This window comes from Mytilus californianus, unplaced genomic scaffold (genome assembly GCF_021869535.1).
Source record: "Mytilus californianus isolate M0D057914Y unplaced genomic scaffold, xbMytCali1.0.p SCAF_12, whole genome shotgun sequence".
NCBI classification, from domain to species: Eukaryota; Metazoa; Mollusca; class Bivalvia; order Mytilida; family Mytilidae; genus Mytilus; species Mytilus californianus.
In genome coordinates this window covers 43,123,583-43,150,887 of record NW_026262604.1, presented here as the reverse complement: position 1 = coordinate 43,150,887, position 27,305 = coordinate 43,123,583, and the positions used below count along the sequence as shown (strand labels likewise).

General features: G+C 32.4%; 1 protein-coding gene across 4 annotated transcripts in view; it reads left to right on the top strand.

Moving 5' to 3' along the window:
• LOC127721854 (proto-oncogene tyrosine-protein kinase Src-like) overlaps positions 1 to 27,305 on the top strand; it is a 242,116-nt gene that overhangs the window by 197,026 nt on the left and 17,785 nt on the right. The window contains exon 1 of one of the 4 annotated variants that reach the window (XM_052228661.1): positions 25,690 to 25,990. The exons of the other annotated variants lie outside the window; for them this stretch is intronic. Coding sequence (XP_052084621.1) covers positions 25,845 to 25,990 — 146 coding nt within the window. The 5' untranslated portion in view covers positions 25,690 to 25,844. Of the gene's footprint in view, positions 1 to 25,689; positions 25,991 to 27,305 lie in introns of those variants that run through there. 4 annotated transcript variants of the gene reach the window in all.

The window sequence follows — 27,305 nt, the reverse complement described above, 5'->3', positions numbered from 1 at the left end:
CTAACAAATAGGTATCTGTCTTTTATACAAAGAATTATAGTGTTATTTTCATTATACTTTAAACCAGGGTTCTCACTTAGGCAAGCCCATGAGCCTTTCACTCATGAAAATAAGTCTGGTCTCAACATTTTCAATAACTGGTGAGTGCTAAGAAGCATCAAGATTGTAAAATATACTAGTCAACAAAAGAAACGATACAAGGCAATGTATTGTCCATATATAATGAAATTGATTACACTGTACCAAGGTAACTAATTGCCAAATAGGTCTAATATTTAAAGAGTGTTATTTTCTTATTAAATTAAAACCATTGATTTAAGGCAAATACGCGATTTTTTGTTGTTGCAATTTTTGTAATATCAAAAATCGTATTTTCATCCAAAAAATCAAAAATCGATATTAGAACGTTAACTTAAAACTTTAAACTTAAACATGGTCTGCTTAAAATTTTGAATGCCTTTGCAGATATTTGAATACTTAATTCTCATCTTCGAAATTAAGTGACGACTTTTGTCATCATTTTCCGCAAAATAAAGTTGACCCCTGTGTTCAATAAGACGGTATTTTTGCACTTTCCAATTTGGTCAGATTCTTTTAATCATTTGCATTTGCTTTGCAAATGAATGTTTTTCATTAGATAATTTAACAGTTTTTCCTATTTATTATATATTATGATAAAGTGGACTTCACATTTGTGTATCGTTACTTCTGTTGACTAGTATACATGTTATATTAACTGCACGAATATATATATATAGTGATTTTCTTACATTATTTTTTAATTTTCTAAATTTGATGTCATTTCCTTGATCTATTTGGTCATGTGGACTGCAATCATAAATCATGAAGCAAGACACTATCATCTTCTTACGTTTGGACTCGCCATGGTAAAAAAGAACGAGTCCCTTAACTCGTCTTCAAAAATCCTTAGTGAATACCCAGTTTAAACATTAATCTATTAAAATAGAAAGTTATGTTGTGTATCATGCTGTTTGTGTTTGCTTGATTAGTAACACAAGGATTCTATTTTATGCAGAACCATTGTATGATGGCATTTAAAAATAGAAATAGGGTAGGATCACAAACTTTATATGTACAAATTTATTTTCCATTTAATTATGAATTCTGTATATGGACCTGTATTGACCGTCCTACTGCATATGTTCTTTGTTGTTGCACGGTCCAAATGGCTGTTTTGAATGTTTTTAAAATTTAAGTACATTCATTTATATGTAATAAAGAATAATAGTATCATATAGGTGAAATAACATGAATAGCATTTACACTTTGCCACTGTGGTAATAATTATAAGAACTATTTGTTCATCCAAAATGATTAAGCATAGCCTGATTTGAATTAATTGCAATACTCATAGAAGAAGACACTAACATAATACTGATTGAATAACAATGAGATGAAGAACAACGATCAAGAGTTGTTGTTGTTTTCTAGACTATGTTGAAGTCTTTTCTTTAATGTAATTAAAATTGTTATAGAGTTGTCTCTCTTTGCTTGTTGTAATTGTAATTCACAGATACCAAGATTAAAATACTACATGCTGTCTGTATACTATACTCAGTTGTGTAGAGGTTCCCTCCTCCGTTATGCATTGATAACATTTACCACTTATACAAAAACAATCATTCAAATTAAACATACATTTTACTACACCAACTAGTATTTATATTTTCATGACTAGAAAATACATTTTTACTTTGTGGCATTACTTTGGCTACAGAGTATTTTATAATATTTTGTTGAGGCACCACGGTGACTACCGATTACCTATACACAATGGCTATCAGCTGACCTATGTTGACATAGTGTCATAAAACCCCTTGTAGTTAAACACAGTGACACCACCACCTACAATGAGGAGTGACCGGGGAAAACACTCGTATTTCCTATGCTCCAGTTATTAGTGCCCCACCTGTTGGCAGGTGTAGGCCTCCCTTCTAAAAAATGAGGTGGAGGAGGTCCCAGAGTGACCCATTTGTAGACCCCACCGTTACCACTAACCACATTTTCCAAACCTGCAAATTGAAGAATTTGTCAGGCCCAGAGCAAGGGCCGAGTGAAATAATCCCCCAGTCCCCCTGGACTGCCACATGAGAGCCCAAGTCAGCCCAAGTCAGCTACCAAATGATCTGACTTGGGTTCTCACTTCCACAAAATTCTAATTATTGAAGCATTGTGGAAAAGTTGATTTTGTTGTGCCTAGAAAAGACTCAACCCCCTCCCCCTTGTTTATATAGGAAAACCTGATTTCCAGTTTGTGGTAAATGAGTTCCATCTGTTCTGTATAAAGACACTTCCCTTGCCCTAATGTTTTCATGTAAAATAGCTTTCTCCCCCAATGTTCTATTACAGAGTTTTTGACAACTGAATTAACTCTTTTCCTCTTCTGTTCAATTAATGGACCAGCATTTAAGGGTGCAAAATGCCAGTATCGGCGCTGTAGCGTTGAAGACCAGATTGAAATAACATTTTTGAATAAATCTAGGTAACGTAGGATAGAACATTTTGCATTTTCAATTAAACCCTTCCCTGTCAAATCATTAACTCCACAGTAATAATCATGAAATTAGGAGGAGGTAAAAATTTCCTTTTCGCATCCAGTAGAGAGTCCAAATCTTTTAATTGTAAACCAGGTTGACCTATCCGGTATGTTGTGACTCCTTTTGACTCCAGTCCAAGGTTGGTCCTACCATACACCTTGTACTGAAAAACAAAGCTATAAAATTTAGCAAATCATTGACTGGCACTGGCCATAGCTGTTTCAATTTGTAAGATGATCTAAAATTACAAAGTTTTGACAGTCTGAGAGACAAATTGTATTATTTTTGTGTATTTTGGACACACCTTTGTTGACAATATAATCCGCCACCTGACTGAAATGTTCCAGATCTGTGTTGGAATTTTGGTTGGCCAATGGTCTGCTTCTGGAGCTAGGCTTCTGAACCTTCCCCACTGAGAACGAGAAAGACAATCAGCAATTTGGTTTTGATTTGAAAGGATATAAATTGCCTTAACTGACGTATTATTTTTAAGTTCATTAAAACCATTTGTCTTACTAAAGTCATAACTCTACTTGATTTGCTAGTTTTCATATTAATGATTTGAACAACCGCATGATTATCAACATGAAAACAAAATATGATTCCCAGAACATAAGTGCTGCTACAACTGGAAACAACTCTAACAGTGTCATATCCCTGGTTATTCCAGTTTCAATCCAATGTTTTGGCCATATGCCTTGGGCCCAATGACCTGCGAAATAGATTCCATACCCACCTTTGGACCCCCCTGCACTAACCGTGAACAACTCCATTTTTTCGTTTGAAACCCATACATTGTCGTTTATTACAGTGACATAATTGTATTGTTTTAAAAAGTCTAACCGAACTTCTAAATCTGCTTTCATCTGCTTGTTTACTCGAATTTTGTAATATGATTTCCTTACGCCAATTGTTGAATTAATGAGTCGGCGGCTGAATGTACGGCCTGGAGCAACCGCCTTGCAAGTAAAATTCAGGAGCCCAAGGAGAGATTGCATGTCCTTAAGTAATTTTAGAACTGTTTAAGGTATCTCTGATTTTTTGTGAGAAGCCGCATGATTAACGTTTGCGTATCAAAATCTATACCCAAAAAGTGAGTAATGTAGTAGGCAAAGAAGTCTTGTCACTAGCAAGAGGATTACCTATTTTATCGTATACTTCTTGAAATATCTTCAAAGTATTGCCAACTTCTGATGTTTCGCTCGACTCGACAAAAAGAAACTCATCTAAATAATGGAGTATATTATCATTTCCACTTTTGTGCTGTATTATCCAATGCAAAACTTTTGCAAATTTCTTCCAAAGGACGCAACTGATCGAAGCCCCCATTGGAAGCATTTTATTAAGATAATATTCACCCTGACATTTTATCCCCAACAAGTCAAAATCCTGCGGGGCAATAGGCAATAAGCGAAAAGCTGCTTTTACATCACACTGGCTTAAACGGGCAAATGTTTTGTGTCTATTAATCAAACATGCTGATTCGTCTACTGAACTGTACTGCACTGAACAATGGTTTTTATCAATAAAATCATTTATTGATTTATTCTCAGGATAGGATAAATGTTGAATAAGTCTAAAATTCCCATTCTTTTTTGGCACTAGTCCCATTGGTGATACCTGAAGTGTGGAAAAAGGCGGAAATCTGAAAGGACCAGCAATGCAGCCAAGTTTAACTTCCTTCATTAATTTTTTCTTTAAAAATGTTGTGTAGCTGTATCGCACTTTTTAAATTGGAACTTTCCATTGGTTCCATAGAGCTTAAATATTTTAATGAAAAACCATATTTGAAACCAGATATAATTTCATGTGATATATTTTTATGTGGGTAAAATTCTAAATAATTTTCCAAGAAAGATACTTTAACAGAAGTATTTCCTAATGAATAAAAATTAAAACTTCTTGTTACTTCTTCTTTGGGCCCGGTTATTACATTTGGGCCTTTCTGTGCAACTGCATATTTCACATACATGTTTAAACCTACAACGAGGGAAGTATGGACAGTCAGTACCATTATTGTAGTATTTAAAGGACATATTTGTACTACCATTAGTTACCTGTGTTTGCTGATTTGTTCTCGAGTAAGTGTTGGAAAATGTAACTGCATTTGAATTATAATGACCACGATTTTGTATATTTGTTCTATAACCCTGTGATTGCATTGAAGTATTGTGTTGTACTGTGGGACATGTGATGTGTAATAGCCAATATTCACTGTGTAGGTTTCCCTAAGATAAATTTGGATTCTTTTCTATTTTTAGCCTAAATTGCTCGTCATAGGTGGCCCAGTTTTCCGACCTCGTTGCAGCTAATATTATTCACTCATATATTTTAACAATTCCTGTGCCCGAGTCATGCAATTCTCAATGTAAACACTCATAAAAACCATGAATGCTGAAGTCCATTCGTTTATGGACAAATAAATATCCGACGATTTTTTTTCAATGCAACTTTTCCCCCTTTTTAATTTTAAATCGCCCTCGTCAACCTCCTCAATTTCTTTCTGTGTTTTCAAAAGACTATATAGCTCAATAAAATTTCCCTCCCAAATCTTTTCCTTAATTTCAAAAGGCTAGTGTTCCCCCACTGTGTCATGAATGCTAGCCTCTTGTGTCGGGGTTAAATCAATTGTATTCTGTGCCATTTCAAAATTTGTGTGTGACGGGTCATGCATAAAAGGGGAGAATGCCCATGCATTCTCCTCCGACTCATTACCTGATATTACGTCAGCTTCTTCTTGCCCTTGTGTCTCCACGTGTTCCACCTCGGCCTCCTGTCTTTTCCTGTCCATTCTGTTACGTCCAACTCCGTCCTTCTTTTGTTTCATGTCAACGGTCCTAATTTCCTGTCCATCTTCCCTGCTGGTCGTCTTCCTCTTCTTTCCAATTACCCTTGATGGCGATCCCCTGGCATTTCTTTTGTTTGGCATCTTTTAGATTTAATTAAATAAATTATTTCCTGCAGCACCTGCTTCGTTGTCAAATGGCAATGAGCTAAACAGTGCAACACCCACACAAATATTTGATTGAATTAAACCAGATAATTCAAAATATAAAATTTTGCTAATCTCTATTATTCTTAGTTGTAAAATTTTTTAAGTCTGTCCATGACAAGTGTACTGTTCTTGTAAAACACATACTGGTGTAACTTTATTAATTATGGCTTTGACAGATTTGATTTGATTTTTTGTGTTTAAACGCCACTTTTAAGCACCGGTTTTGGGCTATTTCGTGGAGGCCAGTTTTTATTGGTGGAAGAAGCCGGGGTGCCCGGAGAAAACCACCGACCTTCGATAGGAAAACTGACAATCCGAGTCAATTAAGATTGGAGTCGAGTGCACTCGCACGAGCGGGGTTCGAACTCACAACATCAGTGTTGACTGGCTAATGATTACAGTAGTAACTACTAAGACCACTCGGCCACCGAGGCCCTCTGGCTTTGACAGAAGATTTTGCAAAGAGAACAAAATGTAATTCCAATAGGAAATTGTTTAAGATTTATAGTTTGATATGCAACTACGCCCTATCATGCCTATCATTTAATATTCAACACAGCTTCATATGTCCCATTATTTACAGGGACAATCATCAGGCCTGTACAGGGGCGGATCCAGAATTTTTGAAAAAAGTAGGGGGGGGGGGGGGGGGTGTAATTATCCCGATAATTGAATATTTGTTATATACAGTCGAGTCGAAGACCAACGATGAACAATTATTACGGTAAACGGACTAGGGCTAATGTGAGTCTGGGCGAACGGAATCCGATTTACTCAGGTGTTTTTGTTTTTTCACGAATTTAGCTGATAATCATTTCCGTTAATTTGATGCCTTCAAAAGATGTTATGGTTGCCAATCACTAGCAGACAATGTAAAATACATTCGTTACAGTATATTACTTTTGTTTACAAATTATTACATTCCTCTGGATACTCACATTTCCTGGTCCTTTTAAAACAAATGTGAAACTTCTTCATAAGCTATCAAAATGAAGATCGTTATCTAATAATTTCGATCAGCATTTCAGTATTCACGAAAAGCAGTGTTCGATTGTAATGAATTATCTTGTGTATGTCTCCTCAACGGCAAGAACTTTCAAATAATCCCCCAAACGGAAGTTTCATAAAATAAAATAGATTATTCATAATAATCAAAATTAATTGTTATTCCTAATGACGACAACAGGTATTACTTGAGATATCAGTGTGCAACCCAAAAATTTAAACCGCGCGCCCACTCACGGTTATTGAATTATATTTTCGTCTCGAATATGAATAATCATATCAATATATAGAATTTCAGAAATCAAAAATTAAAAAAAAACAACCAGATGTCATATCTATGCATTTGCAATGCATACTTACATTGGCCCAACGTTTGTGCAACGTTTGGTAAAAGGTTTCGTCATTTGAATGTAGACGTTGTCATACTAAGATTGGGCTTACGATGGACCAACTATTGAATACTTTTTTTGAAAAGGTTCAACAATGCATAGGTTTTTTAACATATGACGTACGTTGGACTAAGGTTCGGTGTTTACAGATTATGTTTTGGCATTGTGCTATGCAAACATTGCATGAAGGTTTAATGTTGGTTGATAGTTGTTTGTTATTAGCATGTTGGTTGATAGTTGGTTGTTAAAAGTATATATAAAAAGTTGATACTGGGATTTCTAGCATACATTCGTTTCGAATTAAACAAAAAAGGCTTTGAAAGTTTTAATTAATTTTTAGTTTTAATTTAAGTTTTAAACGTCTCAAGTGTCTGAGCAGAAAGTTAATTAGCCAAGATTATGTCAATGAACGTCTCGACCTTTTTCGTAAAAGAGAGGCGAAAGATACCAAAGGGACATTCAAACTCGTCGAAAAAAAAATTGACGACTTGGCTTAAAAAGAATAAGACCAACAGACAAACAATATTACACAAAACACAGCATAGAAAACAAAAGACAGAGCAACACGAACCCCACCAAAAACTGAGGGTGATCTCTGGTGCTCCGGGAGAGTAAGCAGATCCTGCTCCACATGTAGCACCCGTCGTGTTGCTCATGGTAGTACAAACCCGGTTATAAGTCTAATTCGGAAGGTCACATTCGGAAAGGCGGAACGGGATTGTAGTAACAACGTTAGGAACATCTCCGCTACCATCTGTGATACGGATATTCTGTAACAGTCAACCGCCTCGTGATAGCGTCCGTAAAATTTAAGTAGGGATGATTTCAACTTCAACACTTGGAATTCTTGGTTTAATAGCTTCCTTGTGAGCAGCAACCCTCTATCAAGGAAATCATGATAGGAAATACAAGCCCTGGAGTATCGTATCAACTGAGAGATATATACTCCGTATACGGGCGCTGCTGGAATGTTGCTACATAAATATCGAAAGTTCAGATTTGGAAAGCTGAAATCATCTCTTTAGTCGTAAAGTTTTGTTTTCAACCGAACCTCATTGTCAATTTCTAGATGTTAGTCACGGTATGAGGCAGACTTAACTGTATCTGTTATATCCTTTATCTGAAGTTCAATGGGATAAATGAGTTCAACATAGTCACCAACGTTTGAATAATTTAGTGAGGGAACATCATCTATGAGCGGAAAGTAAAGTTATAGGATACTGCTAACTTCTTTTCTTTCTTCCTAAGAAGTTCTTGTATGAAGTCAGCCTTATATGAATAACGGAACAAATCGGCAAGAAGAAGGGCACAGTTCAAAGTTCATTTGGAAGATACCAAGACCTTGTTGGTAAATGTTCACAAATAATACATGATGGTCTTGAAGTATAGATTCTAGGTACTAATGTGTTAAAGTTTCCTTATTGTTGTATATTTTTAACCTTTATTGTTTGGTCCATTTTTGATTATATACATATGACGGGGATCGGTCCTTATACATCCCGTCATTGTGTTATTGTGCTTTGGTCAATTTTTAATTATTGTCTTTCATTTTTGCTTATTATGTACTTTGTCTATATGCCATTTTGTGATTCTTTGTTGAAACAGTTATTTGTTCTTATAGTTATTAAGATATATTACAATGTTGACTGTTGCAGCCCAATTTTTGGACGTTTTTACCTATTATGTCTGTTTGTTTTGCTCACACATTGTTATCCATATAATGGAATTCAATGCGACTGTCATACAAGTGAGAGGTTTAGCTACCTATGAAACCAGGTTTAATCCACCATTTTCTACATCAGAAAATGCCTGTACCAAGTCAGGAATATGACAGTTGTTTTCCATGCGTGAGATGTGTTTGAGTTTTTGATTTTGCCATTTTATAATGGACTTTCCATTTTGAAAATCCCTTGCAGTTCGGTATTTTTGTTGTTTTACTCTTTAGTTGCTGCTGCTTGAAATGTAAGAATTTAAGTGTTCCTTCATTATAAAAAGTCATCAACGTTTCCAGAGTAATACTTTGCTACGCAATATATACTCAGAAGAGATGAAAATCTTACATCGAAACGGAAATACGGTCTTTTATTTCGCAAAAATGAGTTAGTTCAATGGGAGATCAGCATGTCGATTCAGGAAGAACAATTAATACCATCAAGATTCTTTCAATAACTTAATAAGGCAAACATTTTGAAAGCTTTATTATTGTTACGTCAATGAATCATGACAAAATGTGTTGTATTCTAAAATATTGATGTTACTGTTCTTGCCTAACCTACCAAAAAAATATAATGACACTTAAATCAGTTAAAACTTTGATTTTGTTTTTATGTTTCTTGCATTATTAACATTATTGATGTTCAGAATTTACCGACACGTTATTTGTGTTTCCTGTGTACTTCGAAGACCTTTTGTAAAAAATTGTTAGTCGAAAAAAAAAACAAAAAAAATTTAACTTACCATGCATTTGAAACAACAAAAGCTGCCACGTGTATTTGAAAGAACAGTCAAATCAGAAAGTTTCGTATTATTTTTCACTCAAGATGTACTTCATGTGTTCTGAAAATTTGAACTTGTTGTCTATCCAATTCCTATGGAAAATCCAAATAAAAAGCACGTATTTAAAAAAAAAATCAAATAAGGTTAACATTACGTTACATTTGTATGGTTTTTTTTTACGTATTATTCTGGATTTACATTTAACATAATAAAGAGGCATTGGATTTGGATTTAGTTTTGTTGGAAGATGAAAATCATATTAGTTCTCTCACAGTCGCGTTTTTTACTGGAGAACATGTATATGCAGATGTACGTCAAAATATATTTCACGCACATTATGGACGATATGTAAATTCATTACGGGATATTTGAAATTTGATGCCTTTCAGAGCACCATTTGTTTTACATGTAAGTCATGCAAAGCAAGATATTCTTATTTACATGTACGTTTATTTTTTCATCATATTCTTTTGACCAAACCATACTAATGGAGCATTGAAAATTGACAATTTATTGTACTTTTGTAACAAAATGACACCTTGTCGATGCAACTCTTCTGTTACCATTTACAAGAAAATGTACACAAAAAAAGCGTCTGAACTGTATTAAATTGTATGTCATTGAGTGTAGTAACAATATTATACAGTTATTTTTTATTTGACAATTTCTGTAGGTAGTTATTGAACTTTTCCCATTTGTTTAAACACATCTGTAACACATTAACACATTCTCTGAACACATCCCAACTCTTCTGATACCATTTTATATAAAGCTTTTAAACTTGGTGGGATCATTTCTCATCATGTGTGATTTGTTATGCTTGTAACAATCTAGAGACTCATATTATCCTATCATATCAAGCCCTCCATGGGCCCTCCATCTTTTAACTTTACCTTTTTTACCATCCTATATAAAACTAAAGATTTCTCTTTCTAGTTCAAGTATATTTGAGTTAAAGAAAACTGTAACGTTCGCTAAAAAGTAAATTGTGGTATAATGAGGTTTTTAACTATAAGAATTTTACTTAAGATTATTAAGTGGGTTTTTTTCCACGAAGTGATTTCATTTCTGCTCTTTTTATATCTAGTATTCCAATTTAATTTTTCACAATCTTTTTTATTAATGCCGAAATATATTTCTATCACTTTAACGGGTTTATCCGTGAAATGTATGTCATCTTATTTATCTCTACAATGTTTGAGTTTACCAATCCGATTTCCCTCTATTTTTTTTTATTTAGTTGTTGTCCGGAAAAAGTACCAAACATTTCGATTATATTTAATGCTGTTCGGAATTCTTCTCTTGATTTTAGGAATAGAGTTGTATTATCAGCAACTTTGGCAATTTTCAAGCTATGCGTTTTGCGATCAATCTTTGCCTCTTATATTTTTGCTTTGTCTTAGTTGGTGAGCCATTATTTTTACTGACTTTACGAAAAGTCGAGAAGAGCACGGGCATTCCTGCCGGATACCCCTAAAGGGTCCAAAAGGGGCAGATATCGACCCGTAATTAAATATAGAGCTATCAATAGTTAGGTCTTTCCACTTTTCTGTGAAAGACCTATTGGTTTTCTTCTACTTATTATTATTATTATTTTTTTTTCTTCTTCCGCCAATTTTTTCTGACGGTGCTTTTTTGTTTCGCAAGATGTCGCTTAGATTTTTTGCATATGATATCGAACAGTTATTACGATTTTGAAACTGACCCTGTTAAGCCGAACACTTTTTATTGTAAGAGTTATCTCCCCAAACACAGTTTTTCTTGTGTACAAATCTCCTTCGCAACCATTAAAGATTACGACAAAATTATTTCACCAATTTGCTTATTATATCTTCAGGATCTTAAAAATAATTTTGACCGAAGCTGTCCGGAGACTACATATTGGAGTTATTTCCCCTTTTGTATTTTTAAGAAAAATGTAGTTGTAAAATTAAGAATGGAAATGGGGAATGTGTCAATGAGACAACGACCCGACCATAGAGCTTGTAGCTTGTAAACCATAAGTGATAAAGACCTAGGGTCTTTTGATTTGAGATCCTTGGTCCAAAAAAAAAGAAAAAAGGGTCAAGGTCAAAGGTCAAGGTCATTTCTAAATTTGGATTGTGGCTTATTTTCACCACTTTTCAAACACGATATAAGATATCGACAACATATTTCTACTTAATTGTTAGTTGCAACATGTAACACATACATATTGGTTTAAAGGGTGCGCTTACATCAAATTAGAGTTTTCTCCCCTCTTTATTTAAAAAAATGAATTTGGTGATATAACTCATGAACCAAATATAATTAAGATCTAGGGTCTTTTGATTTGAGGTCCTTGGTTGATGACCTTGAAATTGATACCAAGGTCATAGGTTAAATTGACGTTCTAGATTTTGACCTTTGCTTTTACCTCATTTGTATATATGATAAAGCCATGGGACTTTTTGCATTAAGTTGCAAGCCATATGACCTTGAAAAGGGAACCGGAAGTGACCCTCTGTAAACCGGAAGTAGCTATTTTTTTGTACTTTTTGAATGTAAAAGTATATAGAACCATATTTTTGGAATAAGTGTCAATTAAACAGTTAATTAATACCGGAAGTAACCTTTTTCAAACCGGAAGTAACAAATTATTTTCCTTATTTAAAAAATATTGTATAGAAGCCATATATGTTTGGAATCAGCGTACTATAAGCTATCATTTGACGCTGTTAATGACATTTTAAACCGAATTATTACTATTTTCATATCAAAATACTTGTTTTTTTGTGGAAAGACCTTCAATTGTTCTCTGAACAATTGGTTTTTAATTGTATACAAAGTTCTTATCCTATGTATGAAAGGTTTATAAAAACCAAAATATTCTAAAGTATGATACATAACATTTCATTCTAATGTGTCGAAAGCTTTCAAAAAATCTATAAATAAAATATCACCTTTTATATATTAAACTTACCTGCGTAATCTATTACATCTTGTTTTTCATGTAGATTAAATCCTATAAATCTGTTTTTGGTGTAGCATGTTGTTCTTATTCTTAAAGCTTATGTGTATGAAAGTATTCATAATCACTATCTAATAATGATATTGGTCTGTAATTTGTAAGTTTCAACGGATAAGACTGTTTACGAGTAGAGGTCCAAGAAGTTCCCAATTTTTTGTATATTCCTGGACTTTTGTTAGGTTTTAAATTATTTACAGCATTCGTAAATTATTCTAGAGTCAAGTATCCATCTCAGGATTTACTTTCCTCTTCTGATAATTTATAGAACATCTATATCCGGTTTTTGTTTAGTGTCGTATAACTTAGCATAAAAATCCCTTTCAAGCTTTACTATTTCATCTTGATCTGTTTCTATTTCACCGTTAATGTTTTTCAGTTTAAATATTGTCTATTTCGTTTGTTTAGATTTTCAAGACCTAGAAAATACGCGCAATTTTCCCTTTTTTCTACCAACTCTATTTTGATCTTATTTATACTCCTTTAGCTTTGTATTCAAACTGGTTTTCTAGCTCTTTTTTCTTTATAAAATCATTTTCCTCATTGATTGATACCTCATATAATATTTTTAGTTGTGATTCAAAATCAAGTGGTGCATTTTTTCCTCTTTTTTTGCATTAATTCTTCTATATGTATTACTATATTCCTTTAGTTCCAATTTGAAGGAGTCCAACAGAAGTCTTGAATCTATTTAACTTTTTTATATCTTTTTACTATGTTTTTGTATTACTTAACTTATATTGCATTCATACTCTTGCTCGTCGAGAATAACGTTATTAATTTTCCAGTATCCCGGGGCTCTAGTTCCAGTTGAGACAGATTGTAATTGTATGAAAACAGCATGAAGTTCGATGCTTTTAATAAGAATAGGTTTAATGTCGGACGACTTAACGTTTAACAAAGGACATATCAATTCGACTAGACTAGACTGGATTTTTCTTCTCCATTTATATTGGATATTTTGCGGGGTTAAATGTCTCCATATATCTTGTTTAAGGCTATTGACTGTTTTACTTACTTTTTTGCGAATATTAGATTGTTAAGGGCAACATTCATGTCTCCTCCTTAAATTATTGTACATATGCCGTTTTTGTTTATAAAGTCATAAGTGGAAAATAAACTGACAACGCCATGGCTCAAACGACAAACAGACAAACAATAGTACACGAAACACAACACAGAAAACTAAAGCTTAAACAGGAAAAAAAACAGACAAACAATAGTACACAAAACACAACATAGAAAACTAAAGACTGAGCAGCACGAACCGCAACAAAAACTGGGGGTGATTTCAAGTGTTCCGGAAGGGTAAGCAGATACTGCTTCACATGTGGCACCTGTCGTGTTGCTGATGTTAGTACACACCCGGTAATAGGTATAAAAGACTCAACCTTGTTAATATGAATATCATATAATCTGATTATATGACATTATTTAATATTTAAATATAAATCATTAACTTCCTCATTGTTTAAATATTTTGAGCAGGAAGTTTAAATATGTGTCATTGTACCATCTCACAATGCGACTCATTTATGACATTCGAACTATTGATCACCTGTCTTAATCGAGATTATATGATTTTTTAATAAAATAATGACAAAATAAATCTCTGATTGTTTTTAACATTGTTAATATTTATATACATCATATTAATGTCTTTTTTAAACTTTACTTTGTAAATGTTACGTGTCGAGGTGAATCAAGTCATATATAAATAACTGATTTTTAAGTTTGGTATTAGTTGGAAAGCATTTTAAATTCAGGAGGGTAATTCTGATCATGTCTTTATTTTGAACATTTAGTTCTTATTCAGAAATAATGGCAGGAAATATTATAATAAGTATCGTTCCTTTGCAACTTGCGTTATTTAAGGGATGAATAAATGACCTATTATATAACATAAATGAGTATGGAAGGACATTTCAAAAATAGCTTATTTTTTCTCCAGTTTGTACCATTTGAAAAGTAGATAACAGATTTAATGATAAACAATTACTTTCAAGTTCTGAAATAGGCACATTAACCATACAGATTCCATCTAAAGAAGTAAAACAACAAAAATACCGAAATCCGAGGAAAATTCAAAATGGAACGCCCCTACAAATTGCAAAATCAAACGTTCAAATCCATCATACGAATAGATAAAAACTGTCATATTCCTGACTTGGTACAGGCATTTTCTATGTAGTGGTAAATGGTGGATTAAACCTGGTTCTATAGCTAGCTGAACTTATCACTTGTATGACAGTCGCATACAAATTCCATTATACTGACAACAATGTGTGAACAAAACAAACCGACATAATAGGTATAAATGTCAAAATAAGGGGTACAGCAGTCAACATTGTGTTATAATCTTAAACACTATAAAAACAAACAAATATGTCAACAAAGAAATACAAAAAGGCATACACAGATGGGTGCAGTCCTTAAATGTATCGCAAGTTAACTTGCCAACCAGTCATTTTGACTGGTCAAAGTTAACCTGTGACTGGATTTAGGACTGCTCTGACCAGTCTTAAGACCACATTCAAGTTAACTTGAAAAGCGGACTTGGTCCTAGGACTGTTTTTATGACTGCCAAACCAGTTAACTTTGATACATGTCTGCTACTATTATAAGTTAACTTGGATACAGGTCCGCTTCTATTATAAGTTTACTTCGAAACCAGTCCTGGCTGCCATAAGTTAACTTTAATCTTAACAACTCCGATCGAACCAGACCTGATCTCAAGTTAGCCTTTGTCTGGTCTGCTCAACACTTAGTTAACTTGTAATCAGGACCGCTCTACATCGATTTTTTGATAACATTTTTAAATGTCTTTGTTTCTTGATATAAACATGGAAGAAACAGTCAATATAATACTTGCATTATATAAGCAATACAAATTTAATACATGTATTTGTAAATGAAGTACGCGTAAAACTTTGCTTGTTATACAAATTTCTACGTGATCTGCCTTTTTATAGATTAAAAACGATATTGGTAACAATGCTAACGAGCATTGAATATATACTCCAATTAATATCAAATTCTGTAGGTCGGATATACATTTACATTATAAAAATGTTATATGTTCTGATCGGTTTTAAAATGTAGCATTAATCTTATAAACTTGGTTATCAGATAAAATCGATTAACAATGCCAATAACGAATAGTACTTAGATCGTATAAAATAATCGGGATAAGTGTAAACAATATTGGTGTACAGTTACTGATATTTATTATTTTGATGGTCAGCTTACTAAATTATTTTTCTATACCAATCAACAGTGCAAACATGTCCTTTTTTATTTACATAATTGAAGCATCACACAAAATCAGCAGTTTTCGCATCTCAGACTGTCTCAAATATTACAAAATTATTTGACTGCATCAATCAAAACTGACCATATTTGCACTTTCTTATGTAAATCTATAAAGCCGCATAGTTAATCAGTAATATTTTTATGTCAGGATGGATTGTATTATACAAATAACAGCAATATTTGAGCACAATGACTACAATATTTTCCCGCACCAATTTAGAGTGCCAGCATGTCAAAATTATTTGTCTGCAGCAACAAAAACTAACCATAATGCCATATTTGCTCTTTATTGTGTTAATTTATATAGCCACATAAAAAAATCAGATATATTTTTATGTCAGGATAGATTGTATAATACAAATGACAACAATATTTCAGTAGTTTTAATACCTCAGGCATGTCAGGCTGGCTTGTATAACTAAATTATTGACTGCATCAACCAAAACTGACCATAGTTACACTTTATTATGTAAATCTATAAAGCCACATCATACATCAGTAATATTTGTATGTCAGTATGGATTGTATAATACAAAAATGACAGCAATATTGGAACACAAAAACTACAAAATGTTTGTCCGCATCAATTTATAATGCCAGCATGTCCTCTTTTCATTCAATATATTGATACGCTATAAAAATTTAGTAGTTTTGATATCCCAGGCTTGCTCGTATAACAAAAGTATTTGACCGCTTCAACCAAAACTGACCATATTTGCACTTTATAATGTAAATCTATAAAGCGGCATAATAAATCCGTTATATTTTTAGGTCAGGATGGATTGCATAATACAAATGACAGCAATATTGAAACACAATGACTACAAAATCTTGACTGCATCAATTTAGAGTGTAATCACTTCATCTCTGTATTCATAATATTGAATTGTCACTAAAGTCAGTAGTTCAGGATGGTTTGTAAAACAGACATATTTGACCACATCATCCAACACTAACATGACTGATTTAATTTTAATAAATACTTTATAATCAAGAGTATGAGAAGTTCTCTTATGGGAATGGTATACTGTTAGTATATTATGTCGTTTGATTGATTTTGTTGGTAGCTAAACGTCAAGTGCATGGCAAATATTTCATTCATGTTCACAACGAGTACATTTTTTTCGGACGTCCAAGATATCATTTATAATCGGTAGAGATAAATCTGTCTAAATTGACGAGATAGTTCATAATAATACAACACCTTATATATCCAGACACTGTACAATTTTCGTTTGAACATTTTGTTGAAAACAGAATATTAAATCCAAGGCAAACAAGGTGAATAACGATGAAAAATTCATGTAATGCATAGAGTTTTATTTATTAAGGAAGAAACTGTAAAAAATGGAGAACGAAGCAACGTAAAAAATGATGTTTAATATAAATATTGTTCCGATGCGTTGGATAACCTTTCTATCCTCCTCCTTATTGAAACAAAACTGTCTTTTCATTTATGATAGCTGCATGTGATCACAACTGTGTAACTTTTTACCAATTGTTTAATGTATAAAAGAATATAAAATGAAAAAAGGAAATAATTAATGTGTATAATATCTATACAGAGTCTAACGAGTATAGTTATTTGCTATACTGGGGGAAAAACAATGCGATTATTGTTTACATAGTAAAAGCTCAGGTGTAAAATGAAAAGTCTTAAACGCGGTTATCTGTCTCATAAGCAGACCTGTCCATAGGTCTGGTCATTAGCAAACCTGTCCACAGGTCTGCTCCAGACCAGACCTGTCCTCAGGTTAAACTGAAAAAGATGGCGGCCGGTCAAGATGGACTGACATTGGCTCTTGTATTATTTGGAATATTTATACGTCTAACACCAACTAGTGATTACAAAATTGGTTTTAAACATGAACTGCCAGAAAATCTTGGCTATTATTCGTGTTCAAACATAACAAATTTAGGTAAATACAATTTTGCCATCGAAAAACTTTTCCCAACAGTCCGAGTGAACTCGACTTCTCAATATGGCCGACCAACAACAACTACTACGATACAACGAAAAGTACAAAATCCATCTCAGTATTTTCTTATTTTATCAATTTTACTTAGCGGTGATATTCATCATAATCCAAGTCCAATTAAACATCCATGTACCGATTGTAATAAGCCGGTAAAATGTAATCAGAAAACGATACAATGCGATTTCTGTGACTTATGGACTCATTTAAAATGTACAAATTTATCTGTACAGGAGTACAACATACTATCAAAAAGCGATGACTTTTATTTCTGTGAAGGTTATACAAACCGACTACCAAATTTTCTAGACTCGTACTTCAAAGTATCAACATCATGTTACACATCTATAAGTTCAGAATGTGGGTCGATTAATGTAAACAACATTTCCGATGTCAACATTGAGAACGTTGAGCAAAACATATTTGACGAGCTGAAAGGTGTACGAATCAAACACCCCAATAACTTTCACTGAGCATATCTTAACATCAACAGTTTTAGAAATAAATTCTCTTCAATAAAAGATTTGTTAAATGACAATCTAGTTGACATGATAATCGTGGCAGAAACCAAACTCGATGAAACCTTTAAAAACGGTGAATTCTTTATTGACAGTTACCACCTTTGGAGAGCAGATCGGACAGCGAAAGGCGGAGGCCTCCTTGTTTACATCCGCTCAGATTTAGCATGTGACAGGAAGACCAAACTTGAATGTAAAACAATTGAATCATTTTTTACTGAAATAAACCTTAAAGACAGAAAGTGGCTGATATGTGGTCTTTACAGACCCCCATCCCTCAATGATAATTTATTTATTGAAGACTTTAATAAAACATTTGATAAAATATCTGATAAATATGACAATGTTATTATTATTGGTGATCTAAATTACAATTGTTTAGATGAAGAAAAGTGTATACCTCTAAAAAATATGTGTGATGTTTTTGATTTTACAAACATAGTTAAAAAAGCTACATGTTTTACAAAAAATGCATTACCAACTTTACTTGATGTTATCCTGACAAACAAACCAAATTTTTGTCAAAATATATCTAATTTTAATTGTGGGCTCAGTGATTATCACAACATAATTTCGTTTCATTTAAAGGTTTTGTACCTAAAATTAAAAAGGTATTTATAAATTACAGAAGTTTTAAAAGTTTTGATCAGGAAAAATTTGTACATGAACTAAATTGTGTAAATTTTGATAATTTGCTGTCAGTTGATGATGTCAATGAAGCGTATTCAAATTTTCAATCTGAATTTGTTAACATAATTGACAAGCATATACGAATGAAAAAAAGAAGATCAATAGTATCACCTGCACCCTTTATGAATAAAGATCTAAGAAGTGCAATTTACAAAAAAAAGAATGTACCATAACAGATTTCTTAAAAACAAAAGTGATGCCAACTGGGAGTTGTACAGAAGACAGAGAAATATTGTGACAAAAATAAAAAAAGAGCTCAATAAAAACATATTTTTATGAAAGAACTGCTGGTGGTCCAAAATCAACAACATTTTATTCCACTATTAAACCATTGTTATCAAGTAAAAGCATTAAATCAAACAATAACATAATTTTATATGAAAATGATAAAATTCTCAGTGATCCTAAAGAGGTATCAGAAATTTTCAATAAATTTTTCATAAATGTAGCTAAAGATATAGGAGATAAAAACATAAAAATAGACAGAAATCACCCAAGTATAATCAAAATTGAAGAAATTAAAACTGATTATAATGAGTTGAATTTTAAACCTGTAACAGAAGAGTTTGTGAGTAAACAAATAAATAGGTTAAATTAAGTAAAGCTACTGGATATGACATTATTTCAGCCAGTAATATCAAATCCCATTAAAATTTTAGTTAATAAATCAATTGAAAGCTCAATTTTTCCAGATAATCTTAAAGCTGCTCAGGTATCCCCACTTTTTAAAAAGAATTACTCTCTTGATAAAGAAAACTATAGACCTATAAGTGTGTTACCATGTATTTCCAAAATTTATGAAAGAGCTATACATGATCACTATATGATACAGTGTTATCATCAGCATAATTTTAAATGGTGCTGTTTTGTACAAAATGAAATCTGTCATTTATGAAGACATTGAAAAGAACTGGACCAAGAATTGACCCTTGTGGTACACCTTTAAACATACGATCCCATTCACTGTAAGAACTTCCAGGAATTCTTAAATAAACATTTCCATCCTCTTATTTCGGCATTTAGATCAGGTTTTGGTTGCGAAACTGCACTTATTAAAATAATAGAAGACTGGAAAAAGCTCTGGACCAAAACAAATTTATTGCTGCAATTTTGATGGATCTATGTAAAGCATTTGATTGTTTACCGCACGATTTACTTTTACTTAAATTGGAAGCATACAGTCTATCTAAAAATTCTCTAAAATTATTAAAAAGTTATTTAGAAAACAGAAAACAACGCATTAAAATTGGAAGTTCTTACATTGAATGGGATCGTATGTTTAAAGGTGTACCACAAGGGTCAATTCTTGGTCCAGTTCTTTTCAATGTCTTCATAAATGACATATTTCATTTTGTACAAAACAGCACCATTTATATTAATGCTGATGATAACACTGTATCATATAGTGATCAGGATTTAGATAGAGTTGTTGAAAGTTTAGAAACTGATAGTTTAAATCTAATAATCTGGTTTTCTATAAATTTAATGAAGGCTAATCCTGACAAATTCCAGGCTTTAGCCATTGGAAAAAAAACAAATAAACATAATTTGATATTTAATTTAAATGGAAACAAAATTGATTGTGAAGAAAATGTTAAACTTCTTGGAATAACTATAGATTCGGACTTAAACTTTAACAATCATATATGTGAAATATGTAAAAAGGCATCAAGACAATTAAATATTCTAAAACGTATGCGTAAATATTTAAACAGGCTAGGTAGGTTAACAGTATACTACTCATTCATTCTTTCGAATTTTAACTATTGTCCAGTAATTTGGCACTACTGTAGCGAAAAAAATTCTTTTAAAATGGAAAAAATTCAAGAAAGAGCTCCTAGATTCATTTATGAAGATTATGATAGTCCATACAAAAAACTGCTAGAAAAATCTAAATTACCATCTTTAAAAATAAGAAGAATAAAAACAATCGCAATAGAAACATTTAAAATAATTCACAAAAAAAATCCGAGCTACCTTCATGATTTGATTGATATACAAATTAACAAGTATGATTTAAGATCACAGGAAACAGCAGTACTCCAAAGAGTCTGAAATACTAAGTATGGCTTAAAATCGTTTCGCCATAATGCTGCACAAATCTGGAATGAGCTGCCGAACCATTGTCGAATGGAAACATCTTTTGACCAATTCAAAAAATTGGTACAAACATGGGATCCAAGTAACAGCTCATGCCAGTGCAGTGCATGCATATAGTGTTATACCTGTGTCTATCTTATTTTGACTATTTGATTTGTGCAATCTTATTATTAACTTGTGCTATGTTTTAAGTGTACTATGCTTTTAATTTATATATGTCATTTATGGTATCTTACTATGCATTATATGTTTAAAATTGTATTGTTTTCATGACTTTTGTATGTGTGTATTGTATTTTGTTATTAAGTCGATTTGAAAAGCTCACTAGATCTTGTGTTTATGTAGTTTATGGAATATCGACTCTAAATAAAACTTTGAATCTTGAATCTTGAATCTTGAATCAGACCTGTCCTCAGGTAAGGTCTGCGGCAGACTTGTCGATAGGTCTGCAGCAGTCCTAAAAAAGCAGACCTAGACCTGGTCTAGCAACAACGAAGTTAACTTGCTTGTCTGCTTAAAATTTCTCAAGTTAACTTGGAAAGCAGTCTGCACCACGTTAACTTTTGTACAGGTTAGGACTGCACCCATCTGTAAAAAAAAGCACATTAGCAAAAACGAAAGACAAAAATACAAAAATGTACCATAGCACAATAATACAATGAAGGGATGTATAAGTACCGAGCCATGTCAAATGGATATTACCAAAAATAGACCAAACAGTAAAAGCAATACTTTACAAAGACATATAAAAAAGCTCTAACACGTAATTTAGATGATAAACAACGTCAGTCCCTAGAATCTAAACTTCAAGACCATCGTGTATTATTTGTAAAGTTTGGAATATTAAGCAACAAGGTTTTCAAAGTCTGAGTAGCAGCTGCAAGCTCTGGATACATAATGAGTTGGGAAATGTATATCCCATATGCAGGTGAGGTTGGTATATTGCTACTAAGGTGGGAGAAATTGATAATTTCAAATTAAAATCGTCTCTTTTGTCATAGATTATGGTACTGAGATGACCGTTTATGTCAAATTCGAGATATAAGTCTAAAAATGATGCAGAAGACGCCGTGTCTGTTGTTTCTTTAATTTCTAGTTCTGGAGGATATATTAAAGGAACCCAATCAGAAAAGTTTAGATTGTTAATGGAAAGAATATCATCAATATATCTGAATGTGAAATTAAATGATCTTGCTTCTTTGGTTTTCTTGTTTTTGACAAGTGTCTGTAGAAACTCCGACTCGTATGAAAATAAGAAGAGGACGACAGGGAGAGGAGCACAGTTTGTTTTATTTGAATGCCGACAATTTGATGAAAATGTCTACCTCCAAATTCAAAAAATATGTTGTCAATAAGAAACTCCAGCACTCTGATATCTTGGTCCTTTGTGTAGCATGTTTTACCTTTTTGTTCACTATTAACAAAACATGCCATATGGTATCCCAAAGTAATAAATTTATAGCGTATGCTACCATCTGTATGTTGAAAAGTATGTGGATTGTTTCTTTTAGACGATTTGTCAATTTTACATAGGGAATGGTGGTATACAGGGTTAAAAAATCAAAAGTTTTGATAGAACTTTTTTCCGAGAATGATCGAGATTTAAAATTATGCAGACGTTCTTCGTTGTATTTTTTAGAATACACATATGGTTAATACCACTACGGGTGTAAACAACTTCACAGTATTTCTAAAGACCCTCTTTCACTGCGAACAGAATTTTTGTCAATCGTATGGATAATTCCTTTCTAGAGCATGCAGATGAGCCGGAAATGTACCGTTGTTTGTGCGGAATTTTGTGAAGCTTAGGTATCCAATACAAACAAGGTAAGTCCTCCGATTTGCCGTTCAATGTAATGTTCATTGAAGCCATGAAGGACTTATGATTCGCCAAAATTTCATCCTTGTCAAATGATATGTTTTGTAAGTGGGATTACCTGAGTGCTCATTTATTCCTAATTCTTTTACAAGACACTCGTAGGTAGTAGTACGATTTACACACAAAGACAATATTATTTGAAGCTTTGTCTACAGGAACAACAACATACTTATCGTGAAGAGATGATAGACATTTCACAGTTTCTTTGTCTTTGAAAACGGACGTTGGTCGATCATTCACACAGTTTGAATGAGAAAATAATCGTTTACTTTAAACATAAATATGATGAAGTAATGACGATGATAACAATATAAGATACCATAATTAACAAAGAGACATTAACCAAAATAATGTGTATCGATTTCAAAGGTCTTCAACCAGAAAACATACACACATGCAATTCAGTTTTGAATACGTTGTTGGTATTTTGTTCCACTCGAATTTAAGTAATAGATTTCAGTTCTTTTACAAGACTAAATTTTATAATTTATAGTTTGTTTGTTATCTTTTAATTATAATACAATTATGTGTGACAATGTCTGTTATTTTATTTGATATGAGATGTGGTATGATTACTAATGAGACAACCCTCCAATAAGACTAAAGTTCTTTAAAAGAGTTATGTTGCCATGTCATTGTCAGTTCGTTTTAGACTGATCAGTTTGAAATGTATTAATTGATAATGTTTTCGTTTAGTTTATATATATGCATAAGGGATAAAAAGAAAATTACAAAATAAAAGTATTACCAAACCTGAATCAGTAAAGGTACATTTATAAATAACATAAAAGTTTTGTAGGAATAAAAAATTCAATCCTGCTACTAAACAATTTTTATAGACATTTACCTTTATTTAATTAACACATGGAACTCAGATTTGTTAAATGGACATTACACGTAGCTGCAATTTTCACAATATAAGTTATGTTTTATTTTGCCTCAAACATAATTATCATGATTATACAAAAATGGAATCGTAATTAATTACTCGGTGTCAGTTTGGTTCAATTTAACAAAATCAATAAGCTCAAGAACTGAGCTGATAAATTATTGACGTGCAAGGCGGCAATTATTCGACCAGGCAGTTCCACATGTATGTTATCTTTAACTTTCATCTGTACAGCAAGTTCCTTTTTTGAAAAGCATGTTGTCTGAAAAAAAATACACCAAGGTTCAATTGACCGTTATTACTGACAGAAAGACATGCTGGTAATTACATGCTACATGTAAAAGGATGATGTATAAACTCTGATACTATTTTAGAATATGACAGTTGTTATCCATTCGTTTGATGTGTTTGAGCTTTGATTTGCCATTTGATTAGGGACTTTCCTTTTTGAATTTTCCTCGGAGTTCAGTATTTTTGTGATTTCACTTTTTAGATACAGCAGGAGTTATTAGTATGTTTTATATAATGTCTTTGTATATCTGCAATCTTTGTAAATAATGTGGATGGTTACATAGATGGCGTACTTTCTATCATGTTTGAACTGTTAAGCGATTACATGCATTGTGTATTGCATGGGGTCTCTTCTTATTCAAATACCAGAAGTGCCGTTAAAATAAGGAAATTTGATATGGTTGACAATGAGGCATCTTTCTATCAGAGACCAACTGCCGTGGATGTAAGCAACTGCAGGTCACCGTACGACCTTCAGCATTGACTTAACCCGATACCGGATATTGAGTTATAAAAGGCCCCGACGTGACAAAATGTGACAACACTTAAATAATAACACCGCATCATTGAAAACATTACAATAGATGAAATACATATTTGATAAACGCAACCCAGGACACTCACTGAATTACAGGCAAATATATAATATGGTGGGTTGAAATGGTTGTGACCATCAAACCTTCCCGAAACCCTTGTGAAACATCACATCATAAGAATAAACTATAAAAAGACGGGGAAAATGGCTGACCCGTCAGATTGGCACACAGCACAAGAAGCAACAAACATGAATGCAAAAGACACATGATACCGATCTAAGAGTACTCGCATTAACTGAATGCATGTTAACTTAGATAACTATGTTTTCTCTAATTCGTACACGATTTATAATTTGATAATGATTAACTAGTTGACACTGTTCTTATCTAAGTTAAAAGGCTTGTTAAACAACATATCCCTAGAAAATTTATTTTGCATAAGCTGTCAAAAATTGAATATACACTCACCATGAATACCAGGATTAAAATTGTGTACGCCAGACATATGTTTCTTCCAAAAAGGACTAGTCTGATTGTTATTCTATATACGATTACTAGAAAATATATGAAAAGGTTTATGATTTGGCATTGAAACACATTATTGGTTGGGATTTTTCGGAACATTTTAAAACGCGTATTTAGTCCGAGATCCACGTCTATGTTTTAAATCGTATGTTGAAACCCTCTCATCATCAACCCATATTTGATTTTTTTTCCGTAAAACTGAATTTGACAGTTAATCCCTACAGAATCACATACTCTATATATATTGTAATTTGAGACAGTATTATGTGAAACATCAGTATATGTGTTTTCCAATATCTCACTAACATTATTTTCCTTATTTGATTTTCCTGATCTAATGTTGAATATCAGCCTTTAAAGTTAATGATTTAATACTCTTAAAGTAATTCATGTTTACAACGTCCAAGTCAGGAAGTTTAAATGTACATTATCTGTATGCTACCAATTAAACTATTACGCAATGATTTGAATATCAATGATTTTTCATTGGATTTAAATTCCAATCAATAAAACTAAAAATACAACATTGTACAAGTGAATCATATAATGTCATTTGTTAACCTGGACCTTGAATTTTGAAACAGTGTTTCTTTAATACGGAAAAATATCGAAGTTTCCAGCAGTAACAGTACAAATGCGGTCATTATAAAGACTCATCAAAGCGAGTGTATAATTACAGGATCATTACTTTGATCAAAAATGGATCTACCATGTAAACTTTGTCAATCATGTTTGCGAATCAACAAAAACATTGACGCAATTTCATTTTGTCCATCTTGTGATGAATTTTTATGTCCTAGTTGTACAGCGGCGCATAGATTAAATAAAATAACGTTGTCACATGCGTAAGTACTTTTTTTTCTAATTATTATCTATGTTATACAGTGGTGCATAGATTTAATAAAAAAAGGTTGTCACTTGCGAGAGTACCTTTTCTAATTATTATTGATGTTATACAGCGGTGCATAGATTGAATTAAATAACGTTTTCACATGCGTAAGTACTTTTTACTTTTTCTAATTATTATCGACATTGTATTTTTTTTTTTTTTTATTTGCTTTGATTTTTGATTTGTTAATTGTTTTTAAAATTCAGATTTGATATGGCTGGCGATGAAACGACATAACTAAGGAAACCAAATGATGAAGATGGAAACATCTTTCTCCTACCGTATAACAATGAGTAAAATAAATGTCTATAGTAAGCTATAAAAGGATCTGAACAAAAACAATTGCCAGGTTTAAAATAATACAATAAACGACTGGACACAGAAAGGTTAATGTCATATTTTTTATAATATTTTTGTTATATCGGCAAGTGACATCTCAATAATACTTTTGACATAATGTGAATTCGTTTTTTTCCTATGATATCAATTTTTATGGTTTTTAGGGGTAAAGGTGATTGTATATAGGCTTGTACGCAATGATAATATGTCCACAAAAGCAACAAGAAGTCTGTAAGCACGACAATGATTAAATCAACAGTAAATATATCATGAAATTGCCTTTCAACTCGCTTGCAGCCTTAACTCTCTGTTCCATATTTAGCAAGTTTACCACACGCGTAGCAGACCTTTTAATCATGAACAACAAGTTTTTATTTGCTTTTAAAAGTGAAAGTAATACATTTCTTCCAATTTTACATCTTTCCATTGTTTTGCAGTAATTTTGACGTACAGATGACGTACAGATGCCATCTCATAACAAGGGCTTTTATATAATTTGATATTGATCTCTATAATACTTTGAATTTGAATTTGAATTATACTTTTATTCATTTAAATCAACATTCTTATAACGTTTTACGTTTTACGAGGAAGAACAGGAAATTCATGTAGGAACAACTGTCATAAACCTCAAACGAAAATAGAACTTTAAGGAATACATAGTTAGTAACTATTTAAATTGAATCTTAACCTTTTTAAATTCAAGGGAACATGACGTGAAATATTTGTTTTTCTTATTTTCAAAACATAATGATATCAAGTTAACTATATTATGTAGGTCATCTTTTCCATCATTTAAAGAAAATACTGTCGATTGATAATTCTTGTCATTTTCCCTTAAATTTATTAAATGTTGAATGTTTTCAAGAATGATATCTCAACTATATCAATTAGTTGTGCTTTAAAGATGTTTATTGAGGGTTTAAATAGCA